At 38.3% G+C, this 27,903-nt stretch overlaps 3 protein-coding genes across 4 annotated transcripts; 2 read left to right on the forward strand and 1 right to left on the reverse strand.

Moving 5' to 3' along the window:
• Nucleotides 1–650: 650 nt before the first annotated feature.
• Nucleotides 651–8,212, reverse strand: LOC110836018 (uncharacterized). Its single transcript, XM_087357587.1, has 7 exons — nt 7,003–8,212; nt 6,606–6,666; nt 4,127–4,315; nt 3,540–3,636; nt 2,798–2,902; nt 2,552–2,707; nt 651–2,017 (listed from the first exon to the last, which is right to left on the reverse strand). The coding sequence occupies exons 1-7, from the start codon at nt 7,829–7,831 to the stop codon at nt 1,961–1,963; spliced, it is 1,494 nt and encodes a 497-aa protein (XP_087213713.1). The 5' UTR covers nt 7,832–8,212; the 3' UTR covers nt 651–1,960.
• A 4,850-nt stretch (nt 8,213–13,062) lies between these two features.
• On the forward strand, nt 13,063–17,176 carry LOC110836023 (neuropeptide CCHamide-2 receptor). Its single transcript, XM_022076814.2, has 2 exons — nt 13,063–13,401; nt 14,738–17,176. The coding sequence occupies exon 2, from the start codon at nt 14,738–14,740 to the stop codon at nt 16,454–16,456; it is 1,719 nt and encodes a 572-aa protein (XP_021932506.2). The 5' UTR covers nt 13,063–13,401; the 3' UTR covers nt 16,457–17,176.
• A 1,288-nt stretch (nt 17,177–18,464) lies between these two features.
• Nucleotides 18,465–27,859, forward strand: LOC110836021 (uncharacterized). 2 transcript variants are annotated; one of them, XM_022076811.2, is made up of 2 exons: nt 18,465–18,980; nt 25,509–27,859. In XM_022076811.2, the coding sequence occupies exons 1-2, from the start codon at nt 18,954–18,956 to the stop codon at nt 27,477–27,479; spliced, it is 1,998 nt and encodes a 665-aa protein (XP_021932503.1). In that variant the 5' UTR covers nt 18,465–18,953; the 3' UTR covers nt 27,480–27,859. The 2 variants fall into 2 exon arrangements, with proteins under 2 accessions (XP_021932503.1, XP_087213707.1); XM_087357581.1 differs by lacking the exon at nt 18,465–18,980 and adding an exon at nt 20,986–22,074.
• The last annotated feature ends 44 nt before the right edge of the window (nt 27,860–27,903 follow it).

A 27,903-nucleotide genomic window follows, 5' to 3' on the forward strand; every position in this document is an offset into this window, starting at 1 on the left:
ATTTCTGTCCTTGTCAGGAATCAAACCCCAGCCGTCTAGCCTAAAACCAATCACTTTACGCACCAAGTTACGCATAGGGCACAACTTACACACTTGCTAGAAATAATCTGTGAATGTTTAACAGAAATTAATATATTTAAGTCGATCCCAGTATCTGCTTTGTCTTCGAAAAAATAGACGCTGTTGTAGAGAGTTCGAATCCAGCACAAAGCACTGATATCTGTATTTTTCCCACCAAAACCTATATCATCAATCCCGCATCCCCATAATCATCAAATTTGGGCAGTTCTGGCATTCCAAGCAGATGTACCTCTTACTGCTACATAATCTTTGGAAATAATCCCTGTAATTGACGGAATCTTGAAGCATTCTAAAAGAATACTCAATCTTATTGTGAGTCATCCCATTGGAATAAATCGGTGTTGTTCTCGGATTGGGACGCCGTGTGGACTTGTAGGTAGATACAAACGTTTCGGAGAAACATACTGTATCTATCTTCAGGGTTAAAGTTGCATCTAACAGCAAACAATTGTATTTAGGGTAAAAGGTGTATGGTATATTTTGAATTAATCTTAGGAACACATAAATCCAAGCACAATTAAGCTTCGTTTAGCATCAGGAATAACGCACATAAATTATTTCCAAGGATATTCTGGCGGCCATTATTGTTTGTTTAATACGACGCAGGTGTTCTCATATCGAACACTTTACAGTTCAAAGGCAATGTGTTCACTACACAGCTAATAACAACGAAAACAACTGTGAACATTCAAAAACTGCGTTTTGAAAGGCAGGCCTGGTATACATTCTTATAGGCTCCCAATTTGTAGATATTTATAATAAATAAGAAGCTGGTATCGCAACATATTTACTGAAAGCAAAGCAAGCTTAATTACAAAGCAGAAAATGGACGGATATGTCAATGCAACACAATGCTGTTTTTTTTGTCAAAACACTGCTAATGTACCTGTGTCACAATAACTTCATTAGGCCTATGTGTTTACAAACTCTTTTGTATGTAGTGTTTCCTAAGGACGATAAAAATGTTACAAAATGTACTGCAAGTCTAATGATATTTCTTCTAGTCACAATTTCAATATATGATGGTGTTGTGTTTACAATTTTTTTACTTTCATCCCATAGATTTACACGTCTAAGCCGACAACTAAATGATCGGTCATCCTTCTTCGCTTTCAGTCTGTATGCAGGCTTCAAATTCGAAAATACTTAACGGATTATGATCAAATTGGAATTGGTGGTGTCAGTGGAAGGAGACACATTTGTCTCCAGAGTGATGGTACAGACGTGGAGGACCTTCGACCACTTCTACATCTTCATACTGCACTTCTCTGCAATTCTAATTTCTTCCCGCTTCTGCCACCAATCAGGACTTGGGCTTCAAGAAAAACAAAGTGCCCTGAGTTTGTACGTTTCAGCCGAGTTGGTTGTAAATTTCGTAACGCTAATCACAATTAGCCTGTGTTCCGTAGATTTATAAGACGAAAACTGAGGTGAAAGTTTGTTTTCATTAGTAATTAAAGTGGGAATCACTCGTACCTGTAGACGCCATAGCCTAATCAGAACATATTTAGGCTCCATAGGGTCTATACATAACATGGAACACCGTTATCAGACGATATTTTTCTTGTAATATAAATTTAATTTTAAAAGTTACTTCCGGCCTCTGCGTGCACCCAATTTAGAAAGACTGATCCATTAATAGTATTCAAGAAAACTTGACTTTGTTCTGAGAATCCAACGAAATGCACAACTAAATTCTACAGGAGTTATTCAATACTAAAGCAAGCGGTATGCATAAATATAACTGTTAAAGGATGAGAGAGAATCAATTCAGCAACAAACACATTAAAACTTTTATAATTTGGGGGATAATTCTATAGTGTAATATAAAAATAATGATAGCCATGAGGGTAGAACAGGTAATGTAGTTTCTTCTTGGTTACTCCCGAGTCACTTCTCTAAGAATCGTGAAGTACGAGTAAGCTGAATTCAAAACCTGCAACAGGAAAAACGTCGGTAGTCCTGCAGTGCGTGTCTAAGTAACTATAGCATTAATTAAGTAACCAGATAAGAGACTAGGTAAAAAGATGACTAAATAACTTGACAATAGACCATATAACTGAGTAACTTTATTGACTGACCGACTGGTTACCTAGCTAACCAACTATCTAAAATGCAATCAAGTTAACCGATCAACTACTTAAATGTATAATTAACTAACCAACCAACTTTCTGACAGACAAAGAACCGACAAAATGGCAGACTTATCAGTCAGTCAAAACAATTTAATTTAACTTAATGCAAGTTTATTTATGTTCAGTGATAGCCTCCTTCAAATGTCATTTAATTAGTTGCATCTTATCTTGTTCAGTTATTTATCTACTTATTTTTGTTTTCTAGTTACTTGGTTGCCCACTTGCAGTTGTATACATCGTCTGTTGACAAGGCATTTATTTACTTCGATAAGCAATTAATTAAGTAATTAGTGTCCGGTCAGTCACTTAGCATGACACGTGACAGTGTTACGCACAGTAGCGAACAGCTCCAGAGACAACCACCCGAACGGGCCGGCGGATAGACGCGCCGGGCGCTGTGTCCTCATTATGATCAACGGAATGTTCTTTTGAAACTTCACAGGCTCGTTGTAGAACTCGACCAACAGAATCGATTCACCAACTCTCTCACTCTGTAGGGAAAAGTAATATTGGATAAGCCAGGCTGAGATACATGAGCAAGGCATTCGACATGGTTCCGAAGGATTAGGCACACTCGTTACCTGTACTTGAAGCTCAGTGGCAATCCAACAGATCATTCCAAACTCCATTAATACATAGCCAAGGAAGGAGACGGCTCTGATGTACCGGGCACTGTCCGTGGCAGTCTGCACAGGAAGAATGACAAACACTTTGCAACATTTTCTCGTGGTATAAATGCAATTAATTATAGGCAGCAAGAACCTCTAGAAGATTGGTAAACTTCTACCAGAGTACACAGCACACAACAACCCAGAAGACAGCCATCTTCAGACTCACCGCTGTGAAAACCTCGAATCCTACAGAGATTTAGAATGTCGAGAACAAAGTGTCGAGGAACATTTGGACGGAAGAGAGAGGAAATACGGTAAACGGAGAAAAATACAAAACGAGAAACTTCACAAGCGCCTAATAGCCCCTGACGACGGCATATTACATTTAGTACCCACAGTTTCTTCGACTTGGTCCTCTGTTTTGAATTCTACAAATGGAATATTATGTTTCGGGAGCTACATTTGCCCCGGCCTTCAGGTAAACTTCACCTATTCACTTGGGTCCGTTACAGAGGTCAGCAGATACGGACTGGGATTAGCCTTCTTCCACGGCCCTTTCACCTGAAGACGGAAGCAGATCCAGCTCCCGAAACGTAGTGTTCCATTTGTAGAACACGGGGCAGTGGACAATGTCTGGAAAAATGTAAATTAGTAAGCACCATTCCCCAAATATGTTTTGGGTGATTACGACTGCCTGGGTGGTTACACTTACAGACAGCAGCACGCCGATGAAGGCCAGAAGAACGGCAGTGCATAGCATCTGCATGAACATTACGGGACTCACACTTCTGTCCAGCAGCTTGGAGTAACTGGAAGAGAACACGTCTGGTGATAACACGAATAATTCTGTAATACGACTGTAAACAGCACGATAATCTGTTCGCATTTGAACAGCAGATCTATAGACATATGGAGTGATGTCCATTCTCGCAATAAAATTCACAGAGAAATATGGAGGAGAGAAAGAAATTCATCACGAAACCAGTAATCATCATTGCACTAGTTGCTTATCAATCCTTGCTTTAATGTCTACGGGGAAAGTGAACGCGATATAACAAAACAACATGTAATGTACGCTACAGGGCAGATGTAGAACAGCCCAAAGCGTTTCACTCTGCAATTCGATACACGGCGAGGTAAAAAAGATTTGTCCTCTAGCCTCTGCGTCCAGACCGGCTCTGCGACAGGATCCTGAATAAGCAACTTAACTGCTTACAAAACCCAAAAGTAGGGTGACTTAAGAGCGTGATACATTCACTAATTAATGCCGTAGTTCTGGAAATACTGGGGCTAACTCACTCCAGAAGAATCTGATGATGCTTGACACATTGGCTCAAGTACTTTTGCATCTCTTCATGAAACCCGACCTTTCCCGAGCTTCTCTTCACACTGTCGGCAAAAAATGTTGATCGACTGGCACATCTTATCAGTTGAGTCCTAGGACTGTGAGAGGAGTCAGTGTCTTCAGAGTCGTAATTTGTTGCAGTTCTACCAAAAGAGCCAGTACAGGACAACAATAATATCAGCCGGGGATTACTCAGATGTTTAATGCTGGATGCTTATAAATGGCGTGTCACAAATGGCACGGAAATTTGTGTGTAACAAAGTGAGTTATAAGAGCCAATGAACAAACCTCAGAAAATTATTGTGTGCGCATGTCGCATATTCAAACTAACTGTAAGGATCACGAAAATATTTGGTGCTGAATTTTTGCATATGGTACATGAAATAGAATGACCAACTTTTATATGAACCATATTTATATTGTTAATTTTTCAGGAAATGCAATACAATATCGATCAAGTACAAGTACGACTAACTTCAGTTTCAGTCCTTATCTTCGTATACCATTTACTTTAGATTAATTTGAATATCATTCCATCTACGCCTAGGTCTTTAAACTGATCTCTTCTATTCAGGTTTACCAACTAAGATTATATATTTACTTTTCATCTTTCCCATGTGTGCTACATGCCATGGATTCTCATGCTCCTATTATGACGACCCTAATGACTAGTGAAAAACACAAATTACGCAACTTATTATACGAGGGTCGCTCATTAAGTAATGCCCCACATTTTTTTTCTCAGCCAATAATGAAGATAGAAAAGTGTACTTTTACATGCTTGAGATTTGATGTTTCCCGCGTTCGTGTACGGAGTTTCAAATGATTCCAACCGATAGCGGAGCTGTAGTGAACTGTTAAATTGGCGTCTGTGAACGACTCTCGTTACAAGCAACGAGCTGTAATTGAATTCCTTGTTGCTGAAAAAGAAACGGTGGTGAACATTCATAAACGTTTGTGTGCTGTGTATGGAAGCTGTGCAGTCGATAGGAGCACCGTTGGTCGCTGGGCTAAGAGAGTTAAAGCTTCAGGAAGTGAAGAAACCGAGCTCCGTGATCTGCCGCGCTCTGGGCGTCCTGCCACAGCCACCACTCCAGACATGTTGAACCGCGCGGATGCCATTATTCGTGAGGATCGGCGCGTCACAACTCGACAATTGGCCCAACAGCTTTCAGTCAGCAATGGAAGTGTGATTGCAATTATCCAGGCTCTCGCATATTCGAAGGTGTGCGCAAGATGGGTTCCACGAAGTCTCACAGCAGACCACAGGATTCAAAGGAAAACGATTTCTTCTGAATTGTTGGAGCGTTTTGATGCTGAGGGAGAGGTCTTTCTGTCCCGGATCATTACAGGTGACGAAACCTGGATACACCACTTTGAGCCAGAGACAAAAAGGCAGTCAATAGAGTGGCATCATCCTCAATCACCGAGAAAGAAGAAATTCAAGACAACTCCCTCCGCCGGAAAAGTCATGATGACTGTCTTTTGGGACAGTGATGGGGTCATTCTTGTGGATGTGATGCCAAGAGGTGCGACCATCAATTCAGACGCGTACATCAGGACCCTGAAAACCCTCAAGAAGCGTTTTCGACGAGTTCGGCCTCACAAGCATCCAGCAGAAATTTTGCTCCTGCACGACAATGCACGCCCTCACACAAGTCTGAGAACCCGGGAAGAAATCACCAAATTGGGTTAGACGGTGCTACCCCATCCACCCTACAGTCCAGATCTGGCACCCTCCGACTTCCATCTCTTTGGGCCACTTAAAGATGCTATCCGCGGAACAAGATTTGAAGATGACGAGAGCGTGATTCAAGCAGTGAGGACATGGCTACGTGCACAGGACAAGAGCTGGTACCGGCAAGGCATGCATGCACTTGTTCCACGCTGGCGTAAAACCATACAAGTTGATGGGGACTATGTGGAAAAATAGTATGTGTAAAGGAAACATTGATTTATATTGTCACTAAATTTGAGCCATCTTGAATAAATATGTTCTGAGGAAAAAAATGTGGGGCATTACTTAATGAGCGACCCTCGTACAAATATCTCCTGTTACGTTACTCCTGTCAGGTGCAAGTTAATGAAAAATAAATTCTCACCATAGATTTTAATATAACATTCCCAATACCAACTTAAATCACATTCCGTTCTAAAGATTGAATATTAAATACGTAGGCAGACGAATGTATGCCACTCCTTGAGTCTTCGCTTAAACATTTCCAGGCCTATGGTCTCTGGGAATTTTTGACTAAACTTAATGAACAGAAAGTTCTCTGTCATTTGCGGCACATCATTTATGGACACCCGGAGTACTATAAAACTTCTAGAGAAATCTTTCAGGCATTATATTCCCAACCACATAAATAATTAGTGTGACAATTTCCGATTAAGGGTCCAAATAAACTGTACGTAATTAGTCAAAATGTTTACCTGTTTTCAGGACGAAAATCCTGTTTCCCCTCAGAAAGTTCAGTATTAGAGCCACTGGCATCTGAAATATTACAGAAAGTAAATATATTCTGACGATGTGCAATGTTGTTCGAAGGCGTTTAAGGAACATTGGAATGTGCTATTTCTCTCCACTACTAAGTGGGTCACCGATTAGGAACAGCTCGGTCTATCGGGTCCAACAAAATATGTCTCTTTTCCTTCTTTAACCGAAGACGAATGAAGGTTCATCCTTCAAAACGTTGTCCTTAAATGATTTTAGGATTTTCAAGACTTTAAAAAAAATACGATGGATGAAGTCCAAAACAAAGTAATACAAGAGCATCGCCAAAGACATTAACAGAAGAACCATAACAGTTAACGAATAATGCTTACTTACCAACTGTTGTGGATGATAAGCTGTAGTTTACGTGGTTATTTAGCATTTTCGAAACGTTCGTCGCAGCCTGCTGTAAGGCATTGGCTAGAACAGCGAATTGAGCTGTTGTGTAGATTATAAGCGCCAGAAAAGTTATGTTCATGAGGGTAACACACCCGAAATATGCTGTCATGCTCAACAGCTCATATGCCGTAACGAGCTCAAAGTATGGAGTTTCTATAGCTTGAAATGGCAACCACTCCTTCATCCCAGACTCTCTCCGGATGGTCATTTGCTCGCCGGACATAGTAGAATTTGACTCTATATCAAATTTCGGGCGTGGTGGCGTATTGAAATATATGGATGACGTAGTCAGTGCATATGAAATCCAGACGTGCATTGCTAGTCTTTTTGTAAGACGCATATAAGATTCTAATAAAGGCAATTCGGTGTCTGTATGCGGCCTTTCATGGACAAAATAGTTTCTTTCAAGAGAGTTGATTAGAGAAATGAATTTTGTGCGGTAAACGATTAATGTTCCCAGTTTCATGACGTTTTTCACGTGAGCTATTAGGAAAATAAAGCCGTCTCCCACGTCCTGAGGCCTGTCACGTAAAATGTACATTTCTACCATGGTACAGATGACGTGCTGAGCGTGCAGAAATACGATGCCACTCTGCAGCATGAGATAAAGTGGCACTTCCCATCGTGACGACGAGCGAGAGTAATCTATTAAAATTCCAAAAAACCTCAACAGCTTTAAGTTAAAACTCAGAACATTTAGTGCCCTGAGACTTTCCGGTAATTCCAGACGATTCATTCCGCCTAAGTTCACGCTTTTACTCATCATAAATAGGCCTACGTTCTGTTTATGATAAGGTAACAAAGTATTCTTCCTCTTATTAAATCTATAACACAATAAGTACGTTTTAAGTGCCTTTAGTGTTAAAAATATAGCCGTGTACTGAAGTGTTTATGAAGTTTTTGTAAACGGTCGTCACTACTAAGTTTGTAATGTTGAACTTTTAAAAACTCCTGGAGGAAAACCGACTGAATATTTTCTTTAATGCTTGCTTTTAACGTACATACTGTATACATATGATGAGCTATTTCAGCTTTTTCCGTGTTTAAATGTGATGTAATCGAAATATCGAATGTAAGAGACTAAACCGAAAAAAATTAAATAAACTTGTTCGTACAGAATCCTGTATCTTCTTTTTATCTCAACAATTTCATAGTATGCTTGAAACCCTACAGAATAGAATGTACACTTTTCAGCAAAACAAAAGTTGATCCTTCAGAGCTAATTTGAAGATAACTTGTCACCGTCGTACTTATTCAGACAATTGTTCCCTGTCATCTGACGAACAGAATATTCAGAAGTGCAAGGACTCTTCAGATGATGTCTATATTACATTTAGTCAATTACATTTTCTTTACTATAATTTACGGCACGTGAACAAAGTATAATGACAGACTGTGAGGTGAGGGAAATTTCCTCAAATGACCGCTAATCAGAAAGTTCTAGAACTTTCCACGTGCGTGAGTTGCCCGTTTAAACTAAAGAAATTAAAGTTCTACTGTGCTATTACAGCAATCAACTTTCGTTCTTCTCTGAAAATAAATATGGTGGGATCAGCGTGGAATAAAGGAATATGGAATAATTTTAATATAAAATTAATTATGGATTAACAGAAATTCTTCATTATGCTGGGTAACTTCTGGCTCAGATTTATATAATATTTACAGGAAGGAAGAGAGAAAGGAATGGTCCAATTAGCTAGGCTTATACTACTTAAGGTGTATAAATTGCAGTCTGGAGACAGAATATAAAATCTTAATGACACAGACAAGAGACTTATAGAACAGCAGCATACAGATCGTTATAACGTCTTGACATTCTGCGATGACAAGAGACATCCAATTACGCTCCCAGGGCAGCGAACTACTGAAAAAAGGAATTGCGTATTCTTGGCAGTCCCGTAATCTTACCCGCCTTCTCCGTACATCAGTTAAGCTACGCTGAGTTTGGTATTGTTAGGTTAGGATGGGTAAAATTGACTTATATAGGTTAGGTTAGAGTTAGCCTGTTATTTGCAACATTCAGGATCTTCTAAAGGCGCAAGGAAGCTTGGCGTCGGTTTGCCGTCGCTTGACATCACGAGGCTTCTTTTCGCTTGGTTCAGAATCTTGTGTGGCTTCGCATACAGACGCTAGGCGTCATTTTGGAAGGGGGTTACCAGCGTCGTGTCGTATGACGACCCGATTCTGAGCATAACCTGATTCATTTTCTTCTCCGCAACCGGATAATAAGCGTCGTGACGCTCGACGCCGGGATCCCAGAGTCTTGTGTTCCATCCTAAGCCTCATTTTTGCAAAATGCGGGGCTTTGTAACGGCGACTGGGCGATATGTGCCGCGAAGCTCGGCGTCGTTTGCGACCGTTGTGTCGAATGTCATTTCCAACCATTTTCATAATGCAATAAAATATTTATGGCAGATTCTGTAGTTTTATATCCCTAAAATTTTTTTTTGCTTATGATGGGACTGATTACAGCTCACAAAATGAAAAAAAACAAACAAAAAAAAACACCGCTTGGAATCCAAACACACCCAGAAACAACAAGATGGGAGGATGACGTTAAGATTAACAGTAGACAGGTTGTAGTGATGGAGGATGGATAAAACTGACAGAGGATGCTGATCAATGACGAGGTTCGATATTAGCCGCGTAAACCGTCCAGATTTTGATACCGGAGATTTGGTTGGCAGAAATGTTAAGTAAGCAAGATAGTTAACTGGTATGTTTGCGAGCCAGTTGACAATTTTTTTAAACACGCCTACAGAATTAAACATTTCTTTCATACAATGGATCAACTAACTCTATGGTAATGGGACTTGCTCAACAAGCTGAGAGTTACAATAATTTTATTCACCGTCTTTACACAAGCTTATAGATTGTTAAAATCACATAAAATTATAACATTTCAACATTTGATATTGTTACATTTTAAAATGACGACATGTTTCGATGTTCATTCCATCATCGTCAGGTCTATCAATCAAAATTAAAAACTGTTGCATCTGCTGCTCTGCGTATACTGATTTTGTTCTATCCGTTAGATTTTATTTGTTTAACCTCCAGGCTTCTTCCATTTAATTTTGAGGGCTGCGCCTGGATGCCTTAAATCGGGTTGTGTGTGAGGTGCGTGTCCGATATTACGGAACGGTAGACTGCAACTCTTGCAGTCTACCGTTCCGTAATATCGGACACGCACCTCACACACAACCCGATTTAAGGCATCCAGGCGCAGCCCTCAAAATTAAATGGAAGAAGCCTGGAGGTTAAACAAATAAAATCTAACGGATAGAACAAAATCAGTATACGCAGAGCAGCAGATGCAACAGTTTTTAATTTTGATTGATAGACCTGACGATGATGGAATGAACATCGAAACATGTCGTCATTTTAAAATGTAACAATATCAAATGTTGAAATGTTATAATTTTATGTGATTTTAACAATCTATAAGCTTGTGTAAAGACGGTGAATAAAATTATTGTATTGAAGAACACAAGCATGAAGCAATTAAGATATAAGCTGAGAGTTATTCAGCTGATAAAGAGATTTCCTGGTTGTAATAAATCAGAGGTTAAGATCTGTGGCGGTATGACTGACCTATTTGAAGTTGGATCGGGACTTAAACAAGGGGATGGTCTAGCACCAATGCTCTTTAATCTTGCTCTGCACTGGGTTGTTAAACAAACCAAGGTGGATCTCAATAGCACATTATTGTATAAGAATGCCCAAATAGTAGGATATGCCGATGACCTCGATATAATGGGTCGAACGCTACCAGCATTAGAAGGAATATATAAGGATCTGGAATTAGGAGCTGCTAAAGTAGGGCTACATGTTAATGAAAGGAAGACTAAATGGATGATACAAAGTAGAGATAGACAAAGAATAACGATCCAGCCTAACATGACATTGGAGATATTCCAAGAAGTACAAGAATTTAAATATCTTGGAACAATCCTGACAAGTAATAATGATGAGTTGACTGAAGTACAAAGTAGAATAACAGCAGCAAATAAAATATATTTTGCGTTAAAAAGGATTATGAAATCTAATTGTGTACATAAAAACAGTAAAATAAGGATATATAAGACCATCATCAGGAGTATCCTCTGCTATGCAAGTGAGCTCTGGACACTGACAAAGAAAACAGAAATGATGCTGGGCGCACTTGAGAGGAAGATTTTGAGAAGAATCTTTGGACCAGTTCAGGAAAACTCGAAGTGGAGGATACGCTACAATCATGAGCTATATAGACTATATAAAAGTGATGATATAGTAACTCACATTAAACTGAGAAGGTTGGAATGGGCTGGACATGTTTACAGGATGGAAGAGTATAGGATACCCAAAAAAATATTGGAAGGAACAATATATGGGAGAAGGCCAGTGGGAAGACCTAAAGGTAGATGGCTGGATGCAGTGACGACTGACTCCAGAAATCTCCTTGGAACAGCAGCTTGGAGAAGGATAGCGTTGGATAGAGAGGATTGGAGGAAGAAGATAAAGGAGGCTAGGGCTCGATTTTGGGCTGTTACGCCATAGTAGTAGTAGTAGTAGTAATAAATCAGAGACTACTACCGCCTTCACAACAAACCCTCAACTAAATATTAACCCGAATTAATGAATAAAATCCAAAACTTAACACGTTTTATCGCTTTAACATCATTATTAGTAGTAGCATTCAAAACAAAGATTACTTCCGTCAACTTTACCGAAGGAGTTTGTTAAAACTTTGCATACCGTGTAGTGTATTGGAATATGACACTAGTGTCATTTACAGTGTAAACAGTTTGTTTGTATGCTTATTTTTATGAAGGAATTTGTGTACGCATTCCTCACTTTTACCATAATACATGTCTAAGCTCCCTTAATAATGGCCTGAATAATATCAAAAGTTCCTCACTGTGTAATTTTCTCCATTTTCCTGCTGTTTCCTTTTTCATAGCATGCTTCATTGTAAATGCACAAAAGTATTTTGTAGTGGGAATTAATTATTTACCGACCTATGGACATTTTTGCTTTGTTGTAAAATTCAAACATTTAGCCTAAGAAAGGGAATACTGTATAGAATATCCAACTCATGCGATACATATTTAACGTTCATCATCAACAACATATGAGGATAAAGTCGCTAAGTGCTGCACATTGTGAAAAAGTAACCGTTCCATTTCCCCCACAAACTGTGTCATATATAAAGCAATTAATCATTTAGTGGAGTACATCTTAAACGTTTCCGTCCCTAATAAATTATCAGTCACTGCATAATAAAGATCTTCGTCACATTTACTCTCCACCAATTATTACGTGATCAAATCAAGGAAGAGACGGGTACTACATGTAGCAGACATTGGAGAAATGAATTCATACAACCGGAAACCCTACGGACGGGACCAAACTGAAGACCTAAGCATAGATGGGAGGAAGTAGTAACATATAATCTCCATTGCATGCTTAAATATACATTCACAATCTATCAAGTTTATAAGTAAAAATTACACTAATTAAATATATATTTCTGTGCATAATTTCTAGTAATACAGAATCTGGTGTTAGTGGACACAGCCACTGTGTAGAGGTATCGACTAATAAACAAACAGTAAGGTTTTCACACATAACCTCAAAATTTCACATATTTGCCTCGATTGTGTTTTTTAAGGATATTTCTGATGTTTCTTGCAAAACCCGTAAACATGATTGTGATAGACCGATATATCTTTTACACGTTTAACACTTCTAAGTGCAATATACTCTCTACCCAGAAACCACACAAATCGATGTGGAACACTGCGACACGGAATAAACAGCTGACGCTAAAACGGACCCAAACACAAAAAAGATCCAAAAGCGGATCGGTTCCAGGCTCGACACAATCATTTAAACCGTATAAAACATGGAAAGAAACATTCGTGTTCTTTTTTGTCAAATGATAAAAAAAATCAAAATTGGAAGCTCCTAAGCTCGAAACCGTGAAAACTGTAGAAACCTTAAAGTGCTGGAATATCCACCCTTGAAGCAGGATCGAGAAGTGTGTCTACAGATTCTACAGTTTCATTGTGACTGTCTCAGTGCTGGATACAGTTCGAAGACAAATTCTACCTGCATGGTACACTACTTCCTTCTAGGAAATATTAGGACATCCTGATTCATCAACGTCAACACTAGGATGACGCTAGCAGCAAAACCACAGCTTCCTGGAAGGAAAGACATACAACCAGTGTTCCTGCAGTGGTGTTTCGATACATCACTTCTTAATGTGTTCTGATTTCTAACGTTTAGGTGTTTGGTTTTCAGCAACTCTACAGCAAGATTTAAGGTTTTAAAGGCTATTTACCGTTCAAGGTAAGATTGGGTGTAAATCTCTGATTAGAACATTAGTTATCAGCGACTGACCAGTAAAAAAAGTAGGTTTTTAAGTACATCTCACATTCTACAGTACAATATTAATAGTGCAAAAACCTAACAAATATTAGTGAGTTTACGTAAGTGTATTAAAATTCAAGAGACGCGTCTAACAATGTTTCCCTAAGATTTATTTTAATAGTATCTTCCCGCTAGGCCTCACTCTTTCGTGTGACCTGTTCCTTCCTAACGACGGTACGTAACAGAAATATTTTGAATTGTATGTAATTGTATAAACTACTGAGACCTCTGTGTAAACAAGACAAGTGGACATACAAACATCTGAGGGGACTAGTGGGTTCGACAAAATATGGATATGAGAAATGCATTTCGTTTTCTACGTGCAAAGGGCAACGTGAAGGGGCCCACAAACGATTAAGTTATCTAAAATATTGGAGGGGGCTCTGAATGGAGCTTTGCCCCCGGGCTTTTAGATGTCCTTGCACGACTATGGCAACATTACAAATTCATCAACAGATTCTTGGGTGATGCTGTGAACACGCTCCATGTCAACGCCTGACAGACCCACACAACTGTTCTGGTGGTATTGGGGAAGGTTTTGCAGCATCCTGAACACCGTTACGAATAAGTATCCTAGGACTATTTCACTTCTTTGGATCTATAAAATGGATTTTTTTGGGTAGAGATTTGTGAATGCCGATATTACTGCGGTGACAATATCATATGGCCCTGATTCCTTTGCGAAGGTCTTCAGTGCATGCCCTGCTTTTCCGCTGGAATAAGGGTTGGTAATTACGTGGAAAAGTGTTAGGATGTCCGCACGTGTTCAAGCAGTTGCATGTCTGGGGTAGTAAATACCGTTTCAGTGTCCTTATGTACCTCACGTTCGAAACATTTCTTTTATATTCCCGTTGGGGGAAGAGAATCACATTTTTATACTACTTTCGCACAGCAATGGATCGCTTTGTTAATTGAAGAGCTGCCAAGCAACACAACAACGACGACCGTGAATAGCTTTATGTACTACACAAAGATAGGTTATAGTCACACATAAACCATACCAGAGAGTGAAACCCGGAAAGGCAAAGAATTCTGAACAGCATCCTAGCAAGCATTTCCCGAATTTAATCTGTCATCAATTTCTTCATGATGACAAATTTGATTTGTTACCGTCGTTCCCACATACACGAACGTTGCTGAATTTTCAAAGTATTGTTAATTTGTGACCTATTTTGGCATAATAATGTAAAAACCTAGCAGGTAAGACTCAAAACATTCATAAATCTAATAATACGAAATGTGCATTTTATTACAGATGCTACTCCGACCTCACATTCTTTTGGCTGTAATCTTGGTGTCCTGCGTACGAACAGAGAATCTTCTCCATCCTGAAGACACAAACGGGAGAGAATATGTACTCAGAAGTCTCAGCAAATTAATCACCACCAACCAGATGCTCAACGAGAAACTTGAAAATGCTTCAATAGAAATTGATGGATTTATATTCAGTCAGAACGAATCTGCAGCCCGTAGGACGATTGACATCGTTAAGGGGTACATAGGCGGAAGGGAGGAGTTCATAGCGCAAATACACGCTGTGAATAATGATGCAAACAAACTAAACCTGACGCAGAGCATGCTACGTTTGGGAAATTCCTCGTTTCTCAATGAAGTGAGGTGGAAACAGGAGTTAAATCAGACTAAGAACGAGTTATCAAAACTTGAACAAGTTTTAAAATTATACAAAATGTTACTTAAATTGAACGAGACAAATGAATACGCCAACAATCTGACAAAACAATTTAAAGAGGAGGGTAAGAAGAGACAACTATCGAATGCAACGCATTTAGCTCGAGAACTTGTGAGGGAAATAAAGTCCTTTATCCAAGAAGTGTCTAACGTAAGGAATTTCACAATATCCCACAATCTGACGGGAGTAATTACAAACTTCTGGATTGAACAACTTTTAGACATACAATACTGGGAATATCTTCTGAAAAACAAGACGGAAGATCTACTTTTGCTTGAGAAAACAAAAATCCCGGTAGCAGGCCTCATCAATAAGTATGTCCGTCCCACTCTTTTCGTCATAATTTTTGTGGTAGGACTGGCTGAAAACGGAGTGCTCATCACTATTTTCGCTCGCTATCCCAAAATTCGCAAATACAGGAACATGATTATCCTCAACCTCTCAATAGCTGACACACTATCTCTTATTGTCAATCTGCCTGTAATCCACTTGTACGATTCGATATCATGGAGTGTGAGTCTAGAAACTGCTCAGGTATTCATGTTTTATCGGTTCCTTTGTTTCGGACTCAGCGTCTTCTCGGCCCTTGCACTCTGCTTGCAGCGATTCTCAACTACCCTCAAATACTCGGCTCGCGGCGGATTTATCCTCCGACAGTCAACAAAACACAACTGCATTATTCTAATTGCGACAGTATGGGTGCTCGCCATATTCTTCGCTGTACCCCATAGTTTGTACAGCTGTCTTTATTTTGAGCAGTGCTTCAACACAAATGTGGAACTCCATTCCAAAATTGCGATCACTTTGTTCTCAATCGATCTGATAAGCCTCTCCATAATTCCTGCAATAATAATCACAATACTCAACTGGTTGACAGTTCGTCATCTGAAACTTAGAGGAGAAAGTCTTCCAGTAAGCATGCCGGAAGATCAGAAAGCTTATCAGAAAAAATTACTTTTCAGAAGCAAAAATATCTTAATACTAACTCCAATTATCTTTGCTGTCACTTCTTTACCCTACTATAATTATATAACCATAGCTTCTTTCTTGGGTACAGATATAAATTCCCTCTCATACACGATAATTAAAGGAGTCTTATATTGCATGATATTTGTGAACTGCAGCTTCAATCCTGTGGCTTTGTATTTCACAAGTGGAACCTTCAGATGTTACATCAACACGCATTTCTTCTTCTGCAAACGGCACAAGAATAAACACAGAAGACAAGAAAAACAGCAACTTCAATTTAATACAGAGAATAACACAACGGACACTCCTCTGTAAAGTGCATACGTTTCTGAAACGAAAATATCCAAATATTTCATGGGCCCACAATAATCTAATCCTCTAAGGCTAAACGCCCATTTCGAGGTATGAAACCATTTTCTCGGCACACAGTAACGACAAGGAGTTACAATCACGTATTGCACGAATGCACAAATATCTTTCTGCGTCAGCAGTCTTTTAGTGTTAATTTCTGTAAAAGAACAAGCATCAACCTTCAGAACATTAAAAGAATATGAGAAATATGTTTCTTATATGACCGCCATGTTCTCAGAGTTGCAAAAAATGAGTTTACATCTCATTACTTGACCTGACGGGAATGAATTCTCGATAAGAAGACAATTATACGCTCTGCTCCCAACACATTTAAGGAATTTAATTTCACACGAGGCCGTCAAGATGCACGCAGCTGTTCAAGATTTTCTTCAATACAGAGCATCAGCTACCCCTTCGATCATTTGAATTAACTGACGAGTTCTTCAGAACAGCTGGTAGCTTCTAGATTTCTGTCGCGGTGAAAATTGTACTTAATCTCCTGCAATTATAAATTGAGCGAAAATATAATGTTGTATATAAAGTTATAATGCAAACTTGACAAGTTTAGCATATGTATTACAAACATACATAAAATGGGCATGTATATACATTATTGTAAATTTGAAATATATTTCCAGAAATGTAAATTCTATTGCAGCCTGATTAAAAACCATATTATTCTCAGCTATACTGCTCTTCTTGCACAGAATGTTCCACATTAAACGTAGCCCTAAATACAAGAGTATTTGTAAGCTTTGGTGACGTCAATACAAGAAGAACAAGTTATTTGTTAGGACAAATTTATAGAACAGTCGGAACTTCCTTGTCAGGATACGTAATGCTATATATTTCACAAATAGCATCAAACGATTTCAATGCGAAGTAATGTTCCAGAAGGAACACACGTTCTGCTTGTGAATACACCTTGTTGGCACCTGCACAACTGGCGTGAGCAGCGGCCTAGCAACAAGAATGATCTTGACTCGAGTGTCACACGGACCTGAACCTGCTTTCGACTTAGTTTTGTATCGCAGTGCGTGAATGTTGTTGGGTTGCGTTTTAAACGGCACCTTCTGTACACTGCACTGGAAATATGTTCTTCGTTACACTGTGCAGACTAGTTGAAGCGTAACGGGTGAGCGTAAAACAGCTTTAGGAATATACAATAAATTACTACTTAATTTTATACAGATGCTACCAGAAAGTAGTCTGTCCTAGACAAAACTAGAAAATTCTGAAAGGTGTTTTGTCTAGGACGAACTACTTTAGGCGGATTTAAGGTATTTCTGTTAAGATATACGTACGAGGTATAAAAAGATAAAGTTTTTACTATGCGTAAGTACTACGTCACGAAGACATATCGGGGTGACGGTAAAGATCCACGAGTTTTAACCTAACATTAAATGGAGATGAATGACCAGTTACACCGCCTAATGCACTGCCCCCTGGAAACTGCCGAAGATAAGAGCCTGGAACCAGAGGCGAGGAGAAAAATCCCTGTCTCTTCTTTGGGGTAGGGGGGAGGGTCTGTCGTCCAGCACGTAGCCAGTCGCTTTACTGAGTAATTTCAGTTCATTTAAATTATTCGTATATAAAATAAACGACAGAGACTCTCATAAATCACACAACAGAATAAGCCTTTCGAATCGTTCGTCCCTACGCAATACACATGACCTCGCGGGAATGCAAGGTCGTAGACTACTGAGCGTTCACAAACCAGCGTGTTTGTACAGACCATATGGGACAGAAGACTTCCTCAGACCTAGCAAATGATGATCGGGAGGTCACAGATTCAAATCAAAGTCCGAAGACCAGCTGTCCTGACTGATGATTTTCGCCACCTTCCTCAGTTTTTAAAGCTTATATTGGAATATCTCGAAACGGTCCACGACTACCTTAAAAATAATTTCATATTTACTATTCTTAATCATCTACTACACTTAAGCTATGCTGCTAAAACCACGTCCTTAAATGGACTATGGTAATGGTATTTCAAGTGCACAACTTATGAAATGTCGAATAGCAAGGTCACTGTGAGCAATAAATTACAAAGTATATGAAACAATGACTTCGTGGCCTAGTTTAAGACACTTCCCCTCCGCATCTGAAGGGAATAGAATAAAACACAGGAAACCACAATCAAGATAACCGAGATTCGAGCGCGGGACCCCATTAGTACGAAGCAGCGAGTGATATCACCTGACTACGACATTCGATGTGATGATAGTGTTTTGTACGAAGCGGTAGTTTAAACCTTCCAATAAAGTTTAAGGAAGTGTCAGATAACAGCAAATGGAAAAGGAGCACTGAGTTTCCGTGGAATTTTTTATTCACGTAACTGACGCAGCAGCCAGGACGCCTTCTCAACGCCGGGCCTGGGTAGGGCTCCAGGGAGCTTGCAGTGTCCTTCAAGGCCGACCACAGTAACGTTCCAGCGTGCTACGAATATAAATCTGTTCTCATGTTCCCATCAGGAAGAAGTCTGCTGGTAAGTTAGCACAATTCATACTTCAGTTTTCATAGCAAAATGCCTTTTTAGCTGCTATTGTTGGAAACCTACTTATAATTCATTTATAATACTTAAACGTGAGACACAAGTTCAACTTGACAGGCACCGTTCAAGCTGTGTTAAAAGCGGAATCATTCAAGATCTTCTCGTCTTGCAAAATCATTTAAAATAATTGTTTCCTCATTTTGTTTAGTTTTGTCACGATTTTCACAAATAAGAAGTTATAGGGAAGATTGCAGGAAGTATTCTCATCCTGTTACTTCCTAATTTTGTGAAATTATATGCGAGTTTTATTCATTTTAATGACATGAAAAGAATTATACAAAACTGTTCAAAGTACACATAGTATTTAAAACGAAGAATCTGCTTTTGACATTAAAAGAATTAAACACCTTCAAGAAATCCACACTTTAATGTAGCACGAATAATCAGTCTTTTCGTGCATGGTTCATTCTGTGAGCATGAATCTCACAAGTATTTTATTTACCTGTGTTTTATTATAATAGTTGCATTAGTTGCCCTATTCCTTACTTTAGTACAGTGAAGAGTTTTGTTTTCTATTCGTATTTGCAAAGGTACCTGTAAGGTTGGTTTGCTGGAGTTCTTAAACACTTTAGTGTCAGAACAAATTGTTTGTTACGGACCATCTTGTTTCTATTTGTTTCTTATTTGATTTAACAATGCGTCAAATAGGAGAAATATTATGATTATGATGGATGTTAACGGAAGCTATCTCAGCATGTTTTAAGGTTCTACTCCAGTATCTGGCTGAAGTAAGTGATAGACGTTACGAAACACCTCAAGAAGAGATAGTCGGCCACCGAACTGATAACTGAACCCGCGACCAATAGAATACGGCAAAGTGCCAACAACTTCAAAGCGATTTTGTGTCGAAGTTCTATTTTGACATGCGAAGATTTTCTATCCATATTTAGTTTATGCATTTCTTTCTTTCCTTGGCAGTAAGTAAAGTTTAGGTTTGGGGTCGAAGACTTGACATTTTAGATGACTGCAGAATAAATCCTGGGCCGTTAATTAAATCGATTCACTTTATAAACTTTTATTACAGCTGTTGTGGCGAAGGATAATTTCAGAAAAAATAGAAAATAAAGCAGAGTAACTGGGTACAACTCCAAGCCCGCCAGACTTCTCAATGGTAACCGGAAGCCAAGATGTTTCTCATTAATGTTCTTCCACCGATAAAATTAATCCGTAAGAAAATTCCTTACCGTCTTGCCTTCTCTCGGTAAATGCTAATTCTGTTACTCGAAAACCCAACACAAACTTGGACCCAATAATACACACGATTAGTTTCCATCATCTTATTTTTGGCGAGAACAGCTTTTTCGAATTTTCAAAATTAACCATCATAATCGAAGCGGATTGCAGTTTGTGATGGCCAAGGACAGAAAGTTCTGTACGCAACGATCGTGTCAGACAAACAGGATTTTGTTCGCCGTTTAGGCTGCGGTTTTCCTTCAGAATTATCATTTCCTCGTCAACCACATTCAGGCTGCACACACTAATAACAATGGCATTTTCACTCGAAATTCTAGCAATGACCGAAATCTTAACTTCCCAAGGATTTTCACGCCTCTGAAAGCTGCCTTGTGTGCGAAATTTTCAAAGCCGCAAATGATGCTATGACTCAAATGTTTAACAGTGGTGCGTTACATTCAATTTTCTTTACTAAATCCGTCTTTTCGCGTATTAAAATGAAGCCACGACGTTCCAGGGGCTCGTTGTGCCCCCCCGTCTTCAGGCGATGAAATCTAATCTGTTGGTCCACTAGAAGGGGATAACTGGGGTTGACTGGTCAAGGCGATTTATTGTCCCCAGAGGAAAAGTCCCCAGCAACGGTTCCACAGGTGGCTGGACTGCCCTCAGAACGGGTTTGGACTCTATATATTTATTTGTAGTGTATTTACGGACGATGTCAGCAATATATAACGTCTAATGATAGAATGATTAATGAAAATGTACCAGCTATATCGATATATCGAAGTAGCTGGTATATTTTCAGTGCACTCTAATTCACATAAATGGAAAATGATTCATACATCATTTAAGTACTTTGTGTAAATATGACACTAATTAAGCGATTCAAAAATAAAACGTGAATTGATAAACGTTGTATTTTATATAAATCCCGCAGAATGTACTGTTTGCTTTCGACGTAATTGATTGCTACCCTATGTAGTAAGACATTTAATGATATCACAAAGACACACAAAATTATTCAGTAATTATTGTCAGAGCAATTAACATCACATTGTCAGATAATTTTATTTTATCGTTCTCCTAAAATCCGATCAAGTTAATCGATTTAGGTCAAATGCGTGAATGTCGGATTTCAATGTGTGTACTGCTGATTTTTACATTTCAGAGCAGTGAGAGATTTTAAATATCTTAATGGATCTTCAATCTCCACCACGCATTTGTCGCACTGATCGAACCTGTCAATTTGTGCACCCTGTGGTATAAACAAACCACTAAACACATACATGCTCTTAAAATGAAATCCTCGTAAATAACGTTCGTTCTGGAGGCTAATGGGACAGAAGCTAAATCTGAAAATAAGATCAATACATCTTGTACGCTGTTTTTGGCAAATACCATTAACGTAAGGGCAAGGAGGGTAACCGGGGCTTGCAAAATAACATAAAAGTTACAGATGCACAGGGTAGCTAACTTGATCTTAACATTATCCCCGAGACCTGAGTGCTACTGCGCCGAATCCACTTGCCTGGCAAAGTACTGTTCTGTTATTATGATGGGCTGAGGCTAAATAATACAAGATTTTGTGGATAAAATGGCGTGCCTGATTTGCTGCAGGAACCCTTCCCATCTTCCGGCGGATTTTCCCAAAAAGATAAGAGTTCAGTTTTACTCACGGTTTGCGCGTCGCTCCTGCTGCCAGATCCCGGGCTCCTGTCTTGCATGGATGATGGAACGTTGATAAGGTCCAGTGGGCGTCGTGTAATTCCTCCATTTCACACTTCATCACACAGGTTAATAAATGAACGCGATCACAGAAAAAATACATCACCACTACGTCAATGTATAGTTCACTGTGAGTTAAACTGTTAATGTTTTTAAAGATGTATCACACATTTATCTCTAAATAAATGTTATTCCTTTTCTGTGCACAACGTAACAACGAATGTGACTCCATGAAACACTAACATTCCCATAAAGTTTGACGAGAATTGCACACTAACACTAAGAAATCGATTGTATTGAAAAACATCGAACTTTATAATAAGTTGTGACGAAGTTTATGTATATATAGCCCACAACAGATCTATAGGAATATAGTTAAATTAAAACGCTTTAAATATTCACTAAAGTTCATGAAGAATGGCATTACTTGCATAATTCAACCACATACACCAAGAAACAACATTTTCACAGTGCTGCCCTACATTTTATCCAAACGAATCACGCTCAAAGTAAATAAGTAATTTTCCTTGCATGTATAATCATTTAACTACATCCAAAGACATTACAAATAAAATGTGCAAATCTTAATAAGTTCAGCATCATGCTAGGTGCCTATTTCTTTTGCACGATGAGCTGCTTTAGAGATCGATAAAAAGTTCAATTTGTGCGTCATGTAAAATAGACATATTATACAGCATAATTTCCTAGTTTTCATTCACACATGCACCAAATCGAAACATTCTTCAATTAAAGCATCTTAACTGCAATGAAAATATATATTGTTATACCCAGGTTTTTATCGCATTATTTACTTTAAATGTTCAGATTTTAGTAAAGTAGATATTTAAATACAATGACACAGAAAAACGCTGGCATACATTCAACGCTACTAGACTTCCAGCAATCCCAGACCCTAAACGCACTGCTCTGGGCGGCCGCTGAAGTTATAATGCACAATATAACCTAACTGTCTTATACACGTGCTGTACCCTGCATACAAGCTCTTCGTTTTCAAGGTAGCGTATCAGGTGACATTCTGTTTACCTTTCGGATTGGGAGAAACGGACTGATGTTCCGTGACGTGTACCATCGGTGTAGAATGAGAGGGCAGACATGGCAGTTTGATTTGGATTGAGTCTAGTCAATTATAAATAAAACCCAGTCTCTATGCAGTATAATTATTCAGAAATAAGTTACATATTACTTTGAACTGTTTCGTAAAACTTACCACACGACCTTGGTTATTACTGGAAACATGTAAAGTCCGTAAAGCAATGTTTGTTTTATAAAAGTGATTAAAACAAAAACGTGCATCTCATCTATCATTAACATGCCATGTTCAAGCAAGGTTTATTTTCACAAATGGCGTACGTTTTATTCTGTAAACCTTCTTTGTCTTAGTGTTTCTGAAAAACAGAAAACGAAGAGAAATTGATCTGTTTATTATCCATTACCTATGGTTTTGACAAAAACAATAATAAAATTATATTCTATTATATTTCAACACGTAATATGAAGGTTCAACAACTATTTTTGTAGATCAATTACGAAATTAAAATACTATTTCGATGGTGGTAGACCCTGAACTAATGCGACAATAGTTCTATAAAAATTTGCTTATGTAGAAAGCAAATATTCGTTGCGAATATACGAAATATTCTTACAGTAATCATGCTGTTATTGATATTTAAAAATACATTACGTGACATGTAAAATTAGTCCACGATCTACTCTATATATAAACTTCGTACTAACGCAGGCCCAACAAACTTTGATCACAATTCACGCCATGATAACCACTAAACAATGTAACTAAAAACCTTGCCAAACTCCTGTAGAAAGCATTCACTAGCAACGAACTTGTACAAGAAAAGTGTTAACGAAAATGAGCAAGTATATCACACAGATGGAAACTACTTTTATCACACACAAACACAGAAAACACTGAAGATGGCAGAGAGCAACCACCTAGCTCGAAGGACTGCTCAAGGGAAGTGACGTATTCAGCAATCGAGAGTCGATTTCATGGTAACTTGTAAAGGTCATTCACACCCATACCAATCCATGACATTTAGTATCTTCTCCACCCTCCCCAACTTTAATAACTATCTACCACCTGGTAAGTTAGCAAGTTTTATAAATTCCATCATTTGTCACCACAATACACATCAAAATATCCCTAGCGTTTTAAGCGCGTTTTATATGTAATTTGCAATGTTATTACCACTATACTGTATGATTTATATTAAAACGTAACATATAGATCTACTTCAAGCTTTCCATCAGCCATTATGATGCCAAGTCATTTGCCATTACAAAACATGCAATGCAATCGTCACTGTTTCATAATTTTAATATTCTTTGCCATGAGACACTATAATCTGACAGACTGCATATACTTTCAGCAGAATTCATAATGCCACATTATGTACCATCACACAACACATCTAATGTAGCCCTTACCGCTTTCAGTGAGTTTCATAATTTGCATACTCCTTATCACTACAGTACAATCACACATACTTACACTTTTCAGGACGCTTCGTAAAATCACAAATGCCATAAACCTCTGTGAAAATTTAAATACATAGGAATAAATCATAATTTAATCTTGTAGAAATAAGAGTGTGTAAATTTGGGCTGGATTCATTGGCTTACGGTGGGGTCCAGTGACGTTTCATTGTGAACAAGGTGATGAACCTTCACATTACATAAACTTCAAGGAAGTTATTGACAAGTTGAGCAACTATGGGGTTCTCAAAAATTCTGCGACATGGAATTAGTGAGTAAAGGATAAGTTTAGGATAAGTAACTCTTAAGCTTTAATTGTTTTATTTCTTAAATTTGATGACCTCATGAAGCCGGCACTCTGTGACACACTATATAGACCACATTTAAAAACTTATAATTGGTATAAACCCTAGATGTAAGAAATACCAAGAAGTTGCAGTCGACTCGGACGGAGGAAGAAAGAATACAAATTCAGGGGGGGGGGGGAAGAGATTTATTTTATAGAAAGACAGGTACGCATCGAAAGGAGATGTGACTGCAAACACTAGTATAACATTAAAAAAATGCATCTTAGGGAAACAGAATGTGAAATGTGAAAGAATCTGAAACGGACGGAACTAGAATCAATAGCAAGCGAGTTTTAGTATTAGCGGTAATCATTTTAGTCTTCAAATATGGCTGTCTTCTAGAACATAGTATAGTGTAATATGGCAGATAATGACTGACGTTTCAGAGTGCGTTACTGCCTCAACCATCAGGATAATAACATGCATAACTATGATGGCGGAGGCAGAAAGCTCCTCTGAAACGTTTGTCAATACCTACCAGACTACACTGTGGTACATCCCAGAAGACAACAGTAAGAACCTTGGATACAATATATTTTTATGTAAGTTTCAAAATTCTCTAATATCAATATCACCGACTCGATATTATAGAGTCCTTGAGTAGTTAAAAGTTATACAGTTACTTGTTATAGAGTCCGCATTTTCATCACCATCACCAAAAAATGATTTTCATTATTATTGATTGCAAACGGTGATATGTTCACAGATAATATACCTGGCTGTACAACACCTGTCCTTGACGGTCAACTTAGAAGTACTATGTTCCATGGACATTAAGAAGTCTACCAAAAGCACAGGCCTGGACACCTTAAGAACTGATTACACTTCCACAGAATCTGATCAATACGCCACTGCCACTATATACAACACTATAAAAGAAAACAATAATAGTTCTTTCTATACATATATGCCAACAGATGACCATGGTAATATCGATGAAAATAAAATACATTTGGGCAATATGTTAAATGAACATAACAAAACTACAATCCCTGATGTCTTTAATTATCAGCTGAAATCCATACATACGGACGTCTACAATAAAACCAACGACAGAAATAAAACATGTGACGAAAGCATGAAAATCTTGATTAGAAATGAACTAGAAGAATTTAATATTTTAAACAATACAATCAAAATCATGCTCGAAGAGGTTATAAATGGCACTTGGTCATACATCAACAATCACGACGAAGATGTAGGATGTAACGCCACCAATTTAGGTCGAGAGTATTTACAGCGGAAAAGTAATTTCCTCGTTAGAATAAAAAACATCAACACATTTATTGATAATTTTAACTGTACACCTATACATTTACCAGAGGAAGAATACGAAGACGAACTTCGAATACATAAAAATATAATTCTAAAATTTAAGTATCTGCGTGATTTAATAAGCGATTACTACAAAATTCATGAGGCAAAGGAAGAATCTGACAATATTATTGAAAAATACAACACATTTCGTTATCTTACTGATCTCAAAAAATCAATTGAGATAGGAGAATCAGTGAAGGCAATGATATACAGCATTCTTCAAAGCGTCCAATTCATAAACAGTTTCACACAAGCCAATAATTTAGAGGATATTTATGAAACTGATTTCACAACAGAACTCCTCGATTTAAATGTGTGGAAATTACAATTAGACAACAAAACGAAAGAGTTGGAACAACTTAACAGATACCTAGAAGATGAATCGTTCAGGGTTCTGATGCAAGAATATATACAGCCCACTGTACAAGGAATAATCTTCGTGATTGGTTTCGTCGGGAACGGAGTCCTGGTGCTTATCTTCGCCAGGCACAAAGATACACGAACAGTTCCCAACATTATGTTGCTGAACCTGGCTGTTGGGGATTTGCTTAATCTCATAGTAAACATCCCGACATTTTACTCCTATTCCATATCGACAAAATGGCAGTTTGGATTATATCTGTGTAAAACCTACCGTTTTCTTCGTCAGTTGGGTATCGGCGTCAGTGTGTACTCCATAGTAGTCATAAGTGTTCAGAGATTCATAGTCGTGACTGAGTCCATCACATTTCGAAGATATGGATGCCAAATACCGAACAAATTGAAAGTGCCTTTACTAATTTCAGTCGTTTGGATTATTGGTTCTATGATTGCCATACCTCATACTGTCTATGCTGGAATTTATGAAGGTAACTGTTATGGAGCTTCGGCTGAACATCACTATTACCCGAAGGCTATCACTTTAATAGATCTCCTTTTCTTCTGCCTCATACCTCTTGCCATAATAATCTTATTGTCAGTTTTGTCAGCTCATCAGTTGAAAAAAAGTGTCCGAAAACTGCCCGGCGAAACCATAGGAATGGAGAAAGTTATAAAAATACGAATTGTTAGTTCAAACGTCCTGATAGCACTGGCAATTCTGTCAGCGGTCAGCTATATTCCACTCCATCTGCTATTTTTTGTGTACGCATGGACCGACTTCAGCATCTCCCAGTCAACGTACTACGTAGTTTCCCTCATTACATACACTCTTATTTTCGGAAATTCTTGTTTCAACCCAATAGCACTGTATATGGTTAGTAAAAAATTTAGACGCTACTTTAACACATACCTGTTTTGCAGAAGAGAAAGGAAAGCCAGTGAAAGCCAGAATCAGGCACCAACAGGAATTTCTGCAATAATGGCCGAAGATACATTGTAATTACGTTGCCAATTAGTTCTGGACAGAGGGACTCGCTCTACAGTAGAGATAATTTTTAGGCTTTTGTAAACGTGTAATTTAGACAAAAGCAGCATTTCCGTCATCCTCATTCAAAAACTTCTGTAAGCGTGACTACAAGACGCGGGACTAAGATGTTTAACCCCTCAAAACCCAGTGGCAACAGCATGCACCACGTGCTTTAACAATCAGAAATTCTGCATTTCTTATAATATGAGCATTTTTAAGCTTATATTTGTACTATTTTCCCCCATTAAAGGCTATACTATTGTCATAAGAAAAATAACAAGAATACAATTTACCCAGTCACTTTCATGTACATACATGTGATCTTAAAATAAAGAGTGGTTCATGATAAAACAGCCGCATTCTTTTCATTTTGAAGGCCCCTATCCGTAAAACTGTT

This window comes from Zootermopsis nevadensis, unplaced genomic scaffold (genome assembly GCF_977971745.1).
Source record: "Zootermopsis nevadensis isolate Lab colony 2312 unplaced genomic scaffold, Znev_1.0 Znev_ptg000028l, whole genome shotgun sequence".
Taxonomy (NCBI): Eukaryota; Metazoa; Arthropoda; class Insecta; order Blattodea; family Termopsidae; genus Zootermopsis; species Zootermopsis nevadensis.